The sequence below is a fragment of the Oreochromis niloticus genome, linkage group LG14 (genome assembly GCF_001858045.2).
Source record: "Oreochromis niloticus isolate F11D_XX linkage group LG14, O_niloticus_UMD_NMBU, whole genome shotgun sequence".
NCBI lineage: Eukaryota > Metazoa > Chordata > Actinopteri > Cichliformes > Cichlidae > Oreochromis > Oreochromis niloticus.
The window spans coordinates 30,784,646-30,797,770 of NC_031979.2; the positions used below are offsets into that span (position 1 = coordinate 30,784,646).

General features: G+C 41.9%; 1 protein-coding gene across 7 annotated transcripts in view; it reads left to right on the forward strand.

The window, feature by feature from the left end:
• nbeab (neurobeachin b) overlaps positions 1 to 13,125 on the forward strand; it is a 200,757-nt gene that overhangs the window by 178,002 nt on the left and 9,630 nt on the right. For 4 of the 7 annotated variants that reach the window (XM_005455018.4, XM_019367747.2, XM_025898037.1 and 1 more), the window contains 4 exons: positions 4,364 to 4,516; positions 7,335 to 7,502; positions 11,747 to 11,836; positions 12,886 to 13,078. In XM_005455018.4, the coding sequence (XP_005455075.1) occupies positions 4,364 to 4,516; positions 7,335 to 7,502; positions 11,747 to 11,836; positions 12,886 to 13,078 (604 nt within the window). The remainder of the gene's footprint in view (positions 1 to 4,363; positions 4,517 to 7,334; positions 7,503 to 11,746; positions 11,837 to 12,885; positions 13,079 to 13,125) is intronic. The other 3 variants (XM_025898038.1, XM_019367749.2, XM_025898039.1) reach the window with 1 other exon arrangement.

Sequence of the window (13,125 nt, forward strand, 5' to 3'; positions counted from 1 at the left end):
TTAACCCCAACCTCCTCCAGCAGTAATGACAACAAGACCAAGGCAGCCTGAACCCCTGATGGGGATGACCTCCTAAAAGAGCAAGTCAAATGGAAACAACCCTTCACCGACCAAGCCCTCACCTTCCCGACCACCCCATCATTAATGTTAATGTGCATCCATACTTCTCATTTATTTCGGTGTGCACTGGTGTAGTTATGTTTAGCTGGCACAGCCACCTATGGGCAAAGACGAGGAGACTTTTCTTGGAGGTATTGGACACAAATCTACACGTTCGTCTTCATGCACACACAGAGAACTGCCACCATGTTGTCTGAAGGAATCCAGCAGCTCTCCGTTGGTGACAGATTTTGACGAACATGTCATTAAGGTGACACAGTGTAAAGCAACGGAGGCTTGTGTGATTGACTTGTTAGCCCATTACAATGCTGTTGCAGAATTAATGGCTGCCATGGGAGGGTGGCTTGAAAACGGAGCTGGCAGTTTTAACGGCTTGGCGGTGAGTTACGGCAGGAAGTTTACAAATGAAAAAGAGGAGGGAAAGTGTGGCTGTGTGTATGTGAGAGACAGGAGGAAGCAGAGAGGAATGGCTACTTTACTCCGTTCCCTGTCGTGTGCAGAGGGTGAAATGTGACCAACAGCAGACCAGCAGGGTTATTGGCCTGTACCATGTCATGCTAACTCGTTCTCTCAAAACCCAGTGATTTATGGCTGCCTGAAAGCCCAGCACGTTATGTATCCCATAGGCAATATAAAACTCCATAGGACCACTGAATCTGACAAACACTGCATTCATAAAACAAGCCAAATACAAAGAGTTAAGGTACTTGTACCCTGCTTTATTTTCTCACGCTAAAAGGTAGACAACATTTAACTTGTCTTTTGTACATGTTTTTAATGAGGACAGAGTGGAGGATCTACATTCCTTTTGTGCATATGCCTGACTGTGCAAATGCTTGACTCACTTAGCCATTTAGAGTGATCAGAACTGGGTCACAGTGGGAACTGCAAAATACCAATTTACTTTTAAATCAGCATTTTTTTTTTTTTTTGCGTTTACCTATCCAGGACATGCAGTACTTTATGGATTGTTTGCCGCAGGTCATTATTTAATCTAATAATACTATAACTATGTCATCAATAAATAATAAAAAGAAAAGCTTTTTACAAGCTGATGTTTTTGTGAGTTTTCAGGACAGTCTTTACAGCATTTCTATGCCTCTTTTTGTTATGTATGGTGGCTCAAGTAAGGTCTCTTCCATTTATAAATATATAAAAGGCTGACTGGCATAAAAACTCTATCCCAGGGGTGTCGAACTCCAGGCCTCGAGGGCCGGTGTCCTGCAGGTTTTAGATATCACCCTCGGTCAACACACCTGAATCAAATGATTAGTTCATTACCAGGCCTCTGGAGAACTTCAAGACATGTTGAGGAGGTCATTTAGCCATTTAAATCAGCTGTGTTGGAACAAGGACACATCTAAAACCTGCAGGACACTGGCCCTCGAGGCCTGGAGTTCGACACCTGTGCTCTATCCTAATACACATAATGTGCTTTGGATAATAGTCAGGAGTAAAGTATACATGACTCACTTCAATCCAATTAATCTTTATTCATATAGTGCCAATTCAGAAGAACAGTCAATTCCAGGTGCTTTATACTGCAAGGTAAATACTCTGCAGTACTCTAGAGAAAACCTCCTTTGAACAAGCACTTTGCAGTGGTGGAAAGGAAGAACTTGCTTTTTACAGGAAGAAAGCTCTGGCAGAACCAGGCTCAGGATGGGGCAGCCATCTGCTGCAACTGGTGAGTGAGATGAAAGAGGGAAGAAAAGAAGAGAGAATAGGGAGGAGGGGTAAATCTGTTTAAGACTTTTTTGAACAGTCTTGTAGGAATGGGGTCTAATAGACATGCTGATGGTTTGGAGAAGGGAATTATTGAAGATGGTTTGGAAAGAGACCTGGTGTTGTTCCTGTTTTCCTCTATAAGTAAGGAGTAGTAAGATGTCTTAGCTTTACAAATGGCTTTTTTTCACTGAGAAACAAACTATTTTTCCAGACCAAGCGAAGATCTTCTCGTGCGCTTTTGTGAGTTATGATAGAGTCTCTGATTTCTCTGATTTCTTTTTCTTTTTCAGAAGAGCTATGATATCCACTAAGGATGTAACACTAATAGTGAGATAATTGATCTCTGAGGGAGTAAAGCTTAGATGGCTGCCCTGCATTGGCACATGGCATTGGAGAAGAAACGAAGGAAGCACTTATAGCACTTCAGAAAGAAATCTAGTGTATTGAATTTGTTTTCCAGTGCTTTGTAGTTCATTATCAGGGCTGTACTTATCTTTGTTAGCTTATAGCACTAGTGCTCCTACAAAGGTTGCCAGTTTTGTAGCACAAGCATGAGCTGTAACATTAATATTATCTATTCTAAATATCTTGTTTCCCATGACACGGACTTTGTCTGATTTACTCTTTTTCACCGCTGCTGAATATTACTGACAAAATTAAAGTTTGTATCGTAATTCAGCTGCTGTACTTAAACTTTTCCTTTCTTCGCAGATGCACCTTCAGTTGGTGTAGGTTATGTGGTTGTTTCATCCTGATGGGCTTGTGTCTGCCATTTTCTTTGAAAGGTTTGAAATGTTGCTCCTTTTTTTTCTGGCGTGAAAATGCTGTCCACCAGTGGAGTGGCGGCAAACACAATGAAACTGTGAGAATTGCTGTTGAATTTAAGGCTAATTAAATTGATACAATAACAAATTGTTATTACAACAGACTACAACTACTCTGTAGCATTGTGACGTACCGTGGTGGTACCGTGGTGGTGGTACTGGTGGTGGTCAGAGGGCCCGGTGGCGCCTGTGTTCGGCAGCCTCGCCTCTGTCAGTGCGCCCCAGGGCAGCTGTGGCTACAATGTAGCTTGCTATCGCCAGTGTGTGAATGTGTGTGTGAATGGGTGAATGACTGAATGTAGTGTAAAGCGCTTTGGGGTCCTATGGACTAGAAAAGCGCTATACAAATGCAGGCCATTTACCATTTACCGTGGCTTCACTACAAAACAAAGTGGCTTGCAAAGCTGTTGCCCGAGTGCTACGTATGCAAAACCATTTATCGCACACTTTTTTTTCATCGCATGTACTGTATGTAAAATTAAATGTTAAATAACTATGTCCAGAAAAAAGAGGGTTTAATGTCAGGTCAAATGGTTTGAATGTTCTGTTTCTGTCAGGACAAGATCCAGAGTGTGATTAGGCTTAGGTTGATATCTAAGATTGAGGCTTTCATTCTAATTAAAACACTAGGTCTTTGGTTTATTACTAAGCTGGAATGTAAGTTTGCTGCTCATTTTTTTGCTCAGTTACATTTTTCTTTCTTTATGTTTTTTTTCATTATTTATTCTTTTTTTTTTGGCTGTTTGCGTTTTTGGGGGTTATTGCGCTCAAGCTTTTGGAATAAATAATTAAAGTCTCTATTAAAATCAGTGGTTAATTTTGTGGTTCGGTCCATGATTAATGTAAAGATTGGGGGAACAAACCTGAGAATGACCCAGAGACCCAGAGAACATCACTCCTGCACCGGTCACCTGATGGAGTGAAGGTTATTGTGGTTATTGTGATGGCTGGGTGGTATGTGTGAACAGCCAGGTAAATGTGTGCCATGTGAGTGGTGTAGACAAAAAGATATATTTGCCGACAATATGCAAGAACCACCTCTATTAGGACGTAGACCATCCCTCCAGTAAAGCCCTGTGTGCTCCCATATCAAGTTCTAGTTATTTGTAAAAATCAACTCGTAGTTGCTACAGACTGATTGCAGCAAGTACTGCAGTGTGTGCTTACTGTGTTAAAAAAATGGAGAAATATCACTAGGATATTCTACACATGAGAAATCCTTTAGGAATAGTCTTGTCTAGAACCTCTGGTAAATGTTTGCCCTCTTTCTCCATGTATAGAATCACACCAGGCTGTACATAGGGGCCTCCTTTACCAGGCTGAATTCCCCTCCACTGCAAGGTCCTGACCCCATCACAAGAACCCAAAGACCAAGGAGAAAAACCCAACTCAGTTCCCGTTTCATTTAACACACCTAACACCTCTGGCTGGAATAACTGGACTAGCACCTCTCACCGCCTTCTCTTGGCCTGCTGTTTAGTTTGTTTGTGTTACCTTTCCCCTTGAATTCTCACTTCATCTCAGTGGGATACAGAGCTTTTTTTTCCCTCTGTTTTTTATGGCTCAGTCCTTACATACGTTATTTCCTCCACATGGCTGGATTTTTCAGTGATTATACAGTGTAGAGTATGGTATTAAGCATTATTGCCCTGCCAGTCAGCTGTAAAAATGGAAATGTCTCTGTTCCTCAGGAACTGATTCCTGAGTTCTACTACCTCCCGGAGATGTTTGTCAACAGCAATGGCTACCATCTGGGAATGAGAGAAGACAGGACCATGATTTGTGATGTGGACTTGCCAGCTTGGGCCAAGAAACCTGAAGACTTTGTTAGGATAAACAGGATGGTAAGGTTTAGTCATGTCAAATACAACATTTCATGCTATAATTATATTGACCACAGTTATCCATACACACACCTCTGCATCCTCCACGTTGTATCCAGTGTCTGTTAATATAAAAAATATACTTACCGTTTACATCTTGTAATGAAATTAGAAGTTACTGCGTTTATTTATTTATTTGTGTATATATATTTGGATCCTCATTAGCCTTTACTAATGTAAAAGTTGCTCTTTTTTTGGAAAAACAATTGATACATGAACATCTATAAACATGTTTTGTAAAACAAGAAATCTAATAAATCAAGGAAGATATTATATTCATTCAGTACACCAGTGTACAGTTAATAATTACTGTGTCTCTGATAGACAGCATAGAATAATAAACAGCAGTTTGGTCAGGGAATCCCGAAGGTTAAAAAAAATAAAATTCAGCCTCGACTCTTCCACAACTAGAATTCTTGCATGGATATATTCATAGAACCAGCTTTGTGGTATAATTATTGTTTTATTTATAATAATAACCAATTTTATAAAGCGTATTTACATATTTATCCATCATTCTGAAACAAATGGTGCATGTAACGTTTCTCCTTGTAATGTTTCTGCTTCCTCGCAAAAGAAAATCAATCAATTTCCCACTCTTCCTTTTAACCTTCCCATGCATCTGTGTCTCCTTGTCCTATCCATGACTCATCTTATAAAGCCCATCACTCAATACTAACATTGTACAATCTCACCCCAGTGGTGTCTCCAAAAGATGATGCCGAGGGCAAGTTTGTCCTATAGTGTTACCTTCTGTAAAGCCAGGACTCGTCACTTTAGCAGTGTGTGGGGTGCTTTTCATCTGCATGTGTGTGGACATGTCTGCATATTTGTCTGTGTGTGTGTGTGTGTGTGTGTGCGGTTAATGCAGATAGCCTATCAACATGTGGCTCATAACTCCCAACAGGCTTTGGGAACAGCAGAAATAGAAAATGAGATCGGACCCATTTCTTACCTTCAGATAAACTCTCCTCTCCCTTTAATCTGGAATCATTTACTGCAGAAGCTCAACAGCTCCCCTCCCCACTAAACCTAATGAGCAAGAACACAATAGCTTCTGTTTGCAGCAGTGTGGATACATTGGTACACATATGGGCATATTTTCTCAATAAATGTTAACATAAAAAAAAAAAAAATCATGTTTTTAGAGCTTAAAAGCTGCTTTTTGGAGACTTAAAATTCCTATTTAGAAAAATTGATCTTCAATAACCAGTAGTCTAGTACTGTAATCATGTATCTTGGTTATGATAGTATACCTTAAAAATTAAATTGTAATGTGAGCAGAATAGATACATTTAAAATCAAAGTTTATATTACTGGAAATGATGCTGAATGATATGCCTCCATTTTCTGATTTAAGTTTAATAATTTGCTTCTACCTGAAAACCAGAGCTGCTTCTTTAACATTGCTATGAAGATACAAACTTTCAGGCATCCTGAGGTTAGAGGCCACCGTGTTTTTTGAACTAGAGGTAAAAGGAGGCTGCACGAACACTCTTGACCTTTTCAGCTGGAGTGACAGAGCCTGGCTGGTCTTATGCAGGTGACCTTTCCCCATGCTGTACTCGGACTGCCTGGTTGAGCTCTTTCAGCCTTGTATACTGGCAGAGAAGTGGTAGAAAAGGGAAAGGCTGGAAGTTGTTACTGGCATGTCTGCATCTCCAACAACAAGGATAAAAAAATAAAAAAAAGGATTACAGTCGATGTTTTCTCACTGTTGAAGGATGCATGTGTGATGTTGCATTGCATTGTTGGATTCTCAGACCAGTGTATTCACACGCCCTGAAAATCATAGTCCTCAGCCTCCATTTTTTGTCTTTCTTTTGTTCTGTTCTCTAGCTAGCCCACACTCGTGCTTCCTCTATTATTTCATTTCTGTCAGAGAATCTCTCTGACTGCCTCCCCCTCTTTCTCACTCTCTTTCTTTCTTGATTCCCTCCTTTTCTCTCCCCCCCCCCCACCCCTCCTCCCTCCATCTCTTTTCCTCCCACTTCCCATCTTTGCATGTGCCACTTTCAATTGTAGTGATATGCCCTGTGGCAAACTCTGCCTCTGTGTGCTTGAGCAGGCTTTGTTGGTAATGGCTGTTATTCCTGACGCGAGGGGAGGAGTGTAAAATTTCTCCAGCAAAGCCTTACGCCTGCATGCATGGGAATTGTATTGTACAATATTCTGGAACAATACACCCCCCCGCCCCCATCCCCCACCCACTGCATGCTTTCCATAGGTATATTTATAATAATTATCAGACATAAATCTTATCCTAAATATCTCAGTAGCGCTCCCACAAGAAATTTAGTCTCCTCTTTTGCTCTTGCAAGTAATTTATCAGTGTTTCTCTTGTAGACAGTTTTACTGCAATATGGATCCTGTTAGTATTGAACCAATTTCTTTGTCTCCATGCAAAGATAGTTTTTTAAGTGGACAGAGAAATATGATATGGGAGGTTTCCCCTTCAGTCAGCTGATTAGATTATTGGGTGAGCATTTAGCTTCTGTTTTTCGATCTCCTTCTAATCTTTATGTCCAGTAAAAAAAACAAAAAAACAAAAACATTATTAATAGAAACTAAAAGGTTAAATGCTTGAGTCATATTTTCCATTATAGTTCTCTTTGTAATTAGTTCTGTTATATTTAAAGGTAATGTAATGGTCAGTAAGGTTGTGTTTTGTGTTACTCACTGTTGGGTGGAAGTGAAATTTGTATTGTGTCTTTTGGCCCATGTGCTATGCGCTGCTGGTATGCCTCTCACCTCTAATTGCCCCATACTCCTCTGACAGGCCCTGGAAAGCGAGTTTGTGTCATGTCAGCTTCATCAGTGGATTGACCTTATTTTCGGCTACAAGCAGCGAGGCCCAGAGGCGACGCGCGCCCTCAACGTCTTTCACTACCTGACTTACGAGGGCTCCGTCAACCTGGACAGTATCACTGACCCTTTGCTCAGAGAGGTAAAGCACACGGACGCACACACGCCAACCCCTCTTTTTTTTCTGTTGCTCAACATAACCACAACTTCCTGTCTCTATTTGTTCTGGCATGTGCAGGAGCTCCAGGAGTATTCGCATCATGCATCTGTCAGTCAAATGTTGTGTCATGCAAATGTACACCGTGAGAGAATCAGATAAAGATGATGACTCACTGCAGGTTTCTTTTTTATTTGTGTAATTTCCTGGTAACACAAATGCATTTTCTGGAATTATTAATTTACTCTCTCAGATTTTCATATCATTCAGCATTATCATTATTCACAGCTTGTCTTAACATCTTAACAATGTCCTCCTTTTTTTTCATGTCGAATCTACTGTCTGTCCTCGCCCTGAATCAGATCAGTGAATGTGACCTCACTCTTTGATCAATCACCAGAGGTCACTTAGTCAGTAGATGAGGGAGTGAATCCTCTTGTTCTTAACAAATTAATTGAATAACTACTCGCTCCGCCATACTACTCGTGGATAGCGTAATTGCAAGGGGAAAGGGGACCAGAATATGCAGCAGCTGGCATGCATTGTGGTACTTTCCAGTGTGAGCTCGTCTCTCCCTGTGATATCCACCATCTGCTGTCTGCAAAACAAGTCATTTATATACTGTCACTTCCAGGGGCGCCTTTATTTATCAAGTGACCACTATGCAAATCACCTGCAGAAGATTTGGCTGATCTAATTACCAAACCATATTGTGAAAGGGTTGGTTTTCATCATTTTGAGGACAATTTTAGATGATGCCTTGTTTATTTTGCATCAGATTGAGGGGTTTTTAAGCTGTCTTCCACCCTGGCTGTTGTTACCCTGAGAGATGACAGTACTGTTAGTTAGTTGCACATTAGGAAGCCTGCTACTCAGGCTCCCTAATTGCACCCAGTTGATGTATTCTCTGTTGTGACATGTATTGTGAATATATTTTGTGAAGGAGAAAGAAATTGGTTCAGCTAATTGCAACTGATGTAATGTTGATATGATGAGCACTAATTAAGACGAGCCTTCATACCCTCAGTTAGGTTTTTCATTCCAGGTGGACTTTTTTGTATATTAAAACTCCCAGTAATCTCATGAACATGCTTTTTGGAAAAGTCATCAAGTTTATGCATTAAAATATATTTATTTTGTTTTATTGTATTGCAAAGTTGCAAATATGATTTTGTTGCAATTAAAAGCCATTTAATTTGATTTAAAATCATCAATATCGTGCAGAGTCTGAGAATGTTAAGAACATTTGGCAGGTGACTACCTGCTTTTAACTTCTCCTCCACTTCTGCCTTAATGAGTCGGTGAGGTGTGGTATGGAAGAGTGCCCAGCGAATGTCTTGCTTATTTCTGCTAAAATGTGGCGATTGACTTCGGGGTATTGATTCATTCTGGGCCTGACAGGTGAAGCTGCAGATCTGGCATTAGTCACAACAATTAAGGCATTTGAAATGTCAAGAAATTAGAGGTCATGAGAGATAATTTCCGCCTGTGTGTCAGATGAAAATGATGACACCCTCTGACATGCCGCTGGGCCTCTGGTTGAGGGCACGGTGACAGCTCTACTGGGCACACTGCCGGAACAGCAGTCCTTCACCGTGATGCTTCTCCTGACAGCCCTCTCTTACTGAAAAACATGACAGCAACCCCTGGATTCAGACCCCACTGTGTCACTCAGAAGTAAACAGACAAATTATTCATCAGTAGGACTCTATTCCTCCTCCTGTCACTGCCCCTCCTGCCCCCTCTGATTCAAGAGAGACAACAAAGTGTGCTATAGCTAGCAAATGTGGGGCTTTGAAGTACCTGACATACTTTAGAGTGATTTCACTGTGATATTCTAATTATGATGGAATACACGTTTAAATGCTTGACCTTAATCTGTATTAATCAGCGATCATATAGGATTTAATGTGCATTATCACTGATCATAGCTCCATTCGAAACAAACACATACTGGTGGACATAATGTTTGAGACATTTCTGCTCAGCTCCCAAGCTGTCACTCAAGAAACACCCTCAAGGCAATTCTTTATTTGTACTTAGGGATTGCAGATAAGCTTATCTTAAACAAATTTCCACAGGCATGTAAAGAATGGGCGGTGATGTTGTCACATGGGAAAATAACTCAGTTACACAGATTTTACAAATTCTAAATGGTACCTTCACATATGTTTACATGGGTTTGTATGGTTTTGATGGGTTTTTGCAATCTGTTTAAATTTCTACTGAAAAGCAATTCGCCATCTGTAATCTATGGCATCTACCAAAAGGTGAAAGGTGCCGCAGCTTCATGTTTGCAGTTGCCACTGTGCATCTCAGGTGTCGTGACTCAGCACACACTGCTTAGTGGGGCAATGCAAGGCCATGTCTGCAATCTGTGTGACAGAGCTGTTGTGTTGCTGCATTGCATGAGTGCACTGGAGGATCCTCCATAGAGACTGCCACCAGTTTGGGGACCATACAGTAGAGGCAGAGGGAGCTGGAGCCATTCACCTCTGAAGCCTTTTGCTCATACCACAATTAGATGCAAACAAAGTCAGACAGACAGGTACACATGGTGAGTTATAACGGATGTTTGGTGCTCATCCAAGCAAGGTGGGTTTATGCTGGGAGGGAAGATCATCCAGATGGCTTTGGCAATAAGTGTCACTTATCAGCCAAAAATCAAAGCCTGAAGTGACTTATACTAATGAACTACCTGTTAAGTGCTCTCCATCTCAGATCGAGATAAGTTTCTGACATACATCATTGAAGATTAGTACTTAAGTAGCTGAGAGCTATTGATGTGTTTTGATCATATAGTGGAAGAACATGTTCTTGGGTTAACCTTCAACAAGTCAAACCCCCTGCCCCCAACACACAAAAACACATACAGAGACAAACTCTCCTATTTGCACTTGGAAATTTGTGGTGCTCAGGGTTTTCTGCGGCTAGCAAAATGGGGCTTTGCAGCACCCAGTTTCCCCGGTAATAGAATCATCATAAAAAAATATGTTGATGTTTTCCACATGGCCTTCTTAGCCTTTCTGATCTTTGTATCAAATTTCTCTACTTGAACAGACACGGTGACCCTAACCCCAAACCTAACCTTAAATAGCCATAATGTCAGTTGCTTATTACTTGACAGACTGCATTGTAAAGAAACCCTGACTAACACTTAATGATTGCCAAATGTGCTCCCCAACTCATGTGAAACTTTCACTACTAAGCGACAGAGCTGTGCGGACAGCGCCTTTTTTTGGTGCTGTGGAAGATAGGAAGTGATCGGGGGTGTTGGGGGCGACCGTGTGGCTTGCAGGTGGCCTGTCCTAATTCAGTATCACCTCCAAACTTCCCATGCCACTTCTCCAACTGTGGCATGTGTTACCCAATGGGTCTTTTTGATAGTGAGTGGTGTGTACAGGCGGAGGAAAATGAGGGCTAGTCGCCCAGGCAGTCAGAAGGGCGGGCGAAAGGCTGAGCGATGTATGTTCCATTGTGCACAGTGGCATTGACGGACGTCTACAAGCTCCCCTCTGATGGTGGAAGTGGCTCCAGTCACATCAATCACTCCCGCCGTGGAGTGCCCCACTTTCAGTCAAGCTCAGCAGCTCTTACTATTTGTTTTTTGCTCCCTCTAACTGCAGGCAAATTAGATCTAGTGTCTATTTAAATTGATTTTTTTTTTTAAATCTACTCATTTAATGGCTGTTTTTAGGTAGTTTTCTCTCATCACATGCATTTAGACTTGTATTTTATACCCCGCAAATCATCTTTCATCAAAGTACCTTTAACCAAATTGCCATGACCTGCTTGTGTAATTTTGTGCCTCTGTTTAATACATGTCTATGTGCATACACATGCTTTTACCCTTTTGTTTCAAGCACAATAACATCTAAAAGCACACCGGCTTGCTGCGGTCCTAGCTGGATGTCACTCCAGGTTAACGTTTGTGCAGTTGGGGCCCCTGCTCCTGGAAATGGGAATGGTTAACTGAAGCATGTTAATAGGAAAAGGCTTGTCTCTTCCATACTAACACTTGGATGACTCTGCAGGGTGAGGGGGGAAGGGGGAGCACCCAGGCGGATTGGGAGCGCACCCCTTTCCCTTTACCTCCCCCCTTCCTCAGAGGCACGGCTGAGTTAGGATTTGCTTGCATTGTCAAGTAACGCATTGACCCATCACTTTGATGCATATTGATTGTGACAGCCGCTCTCTCTCTCTCCTTCTCCTCTCTCTCTCTCCCGCAGGCCACAGAGGCGCAGATCCAGAGCTTTGGACAGACGCCATCTCAGTTGCTTATTGAGCCACATCCTCCACGCAGCTCCGCCATGCACCTGGTGAGAACAGCGAGCATGCTGGGAAAATTCCCTGCACCTCTGGTGGTGGTGGTGTGCATGAGGAAGGATGTGTGGACCTGTCCAAGCCCGGATGGTGTGCGTTAGCGTGAATGTGTTTGTAGGTACAGTAGACAGAAGATTGACAAGGAAGTCCTCGACTTCTCACTTCCAAAAGTTTTCTTGAATCTGATCTTTTATAACAGAAGATACATTTTTCAGAAGTCCTACATCATGTAGGTCACAGACCCTCAGTATAGCAAACAATTTTTTAGTACCAGTGGTCTGCACTGTTCTGTAGCTGGTACTGCCTACTAGCAGTGTGGTTAAAATAGAATAGTGCTCTCTACTGGCCTAGTAGCGCCTTTCTTTATATTGGACAGGGAAGAGGTGCTTCCAATCCATGTAACAACCAGCCTTGTCCTCATTATCCTCACATGGCTCTCTGTTTCTCTCTCCCTACAAGAAACTTCAGACCTTTTAGGTCCGTTTTCTACTTTAGCAAATGTTGAGAATATTTTCATCACTTCTCTCCGCTTCTTTAAATGGCTTCCTGTATCAAGGATGAGACCTAAAACTGTTTCGGGTCTTACAGTATTGCTAGTATCACTATGTCTGCCATTGTCAGCATAGTGAAGGCTGAGTTTAAATTTCAGAAGGAAAAGGTAGGAAAAGCACATTGCAAATATTTTTAAAAAGCCAGTTGCTTTTAGTGCTTTCCTTATGGGCCATTTTCTGATATATGTATATGTATGCACCATCTCATATGTGCAGTCAATACCATCCCAGTTTCCCATGTCTACCTGTGTCTTAGTCCCTGCTTCCCATAGGGGAGTGCATGAAACTCTCCTTTGTGTCTAAACCTAGTTTTTCCTCCAACCTCCATACTAATTGCCTCTTGCATTCTTTTTTCTTTCATCTTTTCATATCTCTTCTTTTTCATTTTTTCCATCACCTCCCGTCCTGCTCCTCTTCCTCCTCCTCCTCCTCTCCCAACATTGTACTACTCCATCCTTTTCCACACTTTGTCTTTTCTCTCTTCTACTCAATAGTGTTTCCTTCCACAGAGTCCCCTAATGTTCAAGGACCAGATGCAGCAGGATGTCATTATGGTGTTGAAGTTTCCCTCCAATTCACCCGTAACCCACGTGGCTGCCAACACCCTGCCCCATCTTACAATACCTGCTGTGGTCACTGTCACCTGCAGCCGCCTATTTGCAGTCAACCGATGGCACAACACCGTCGGTGAGTGGAGCTCAGCTCACATGCAGAAAAGTGTGCCACACCACATG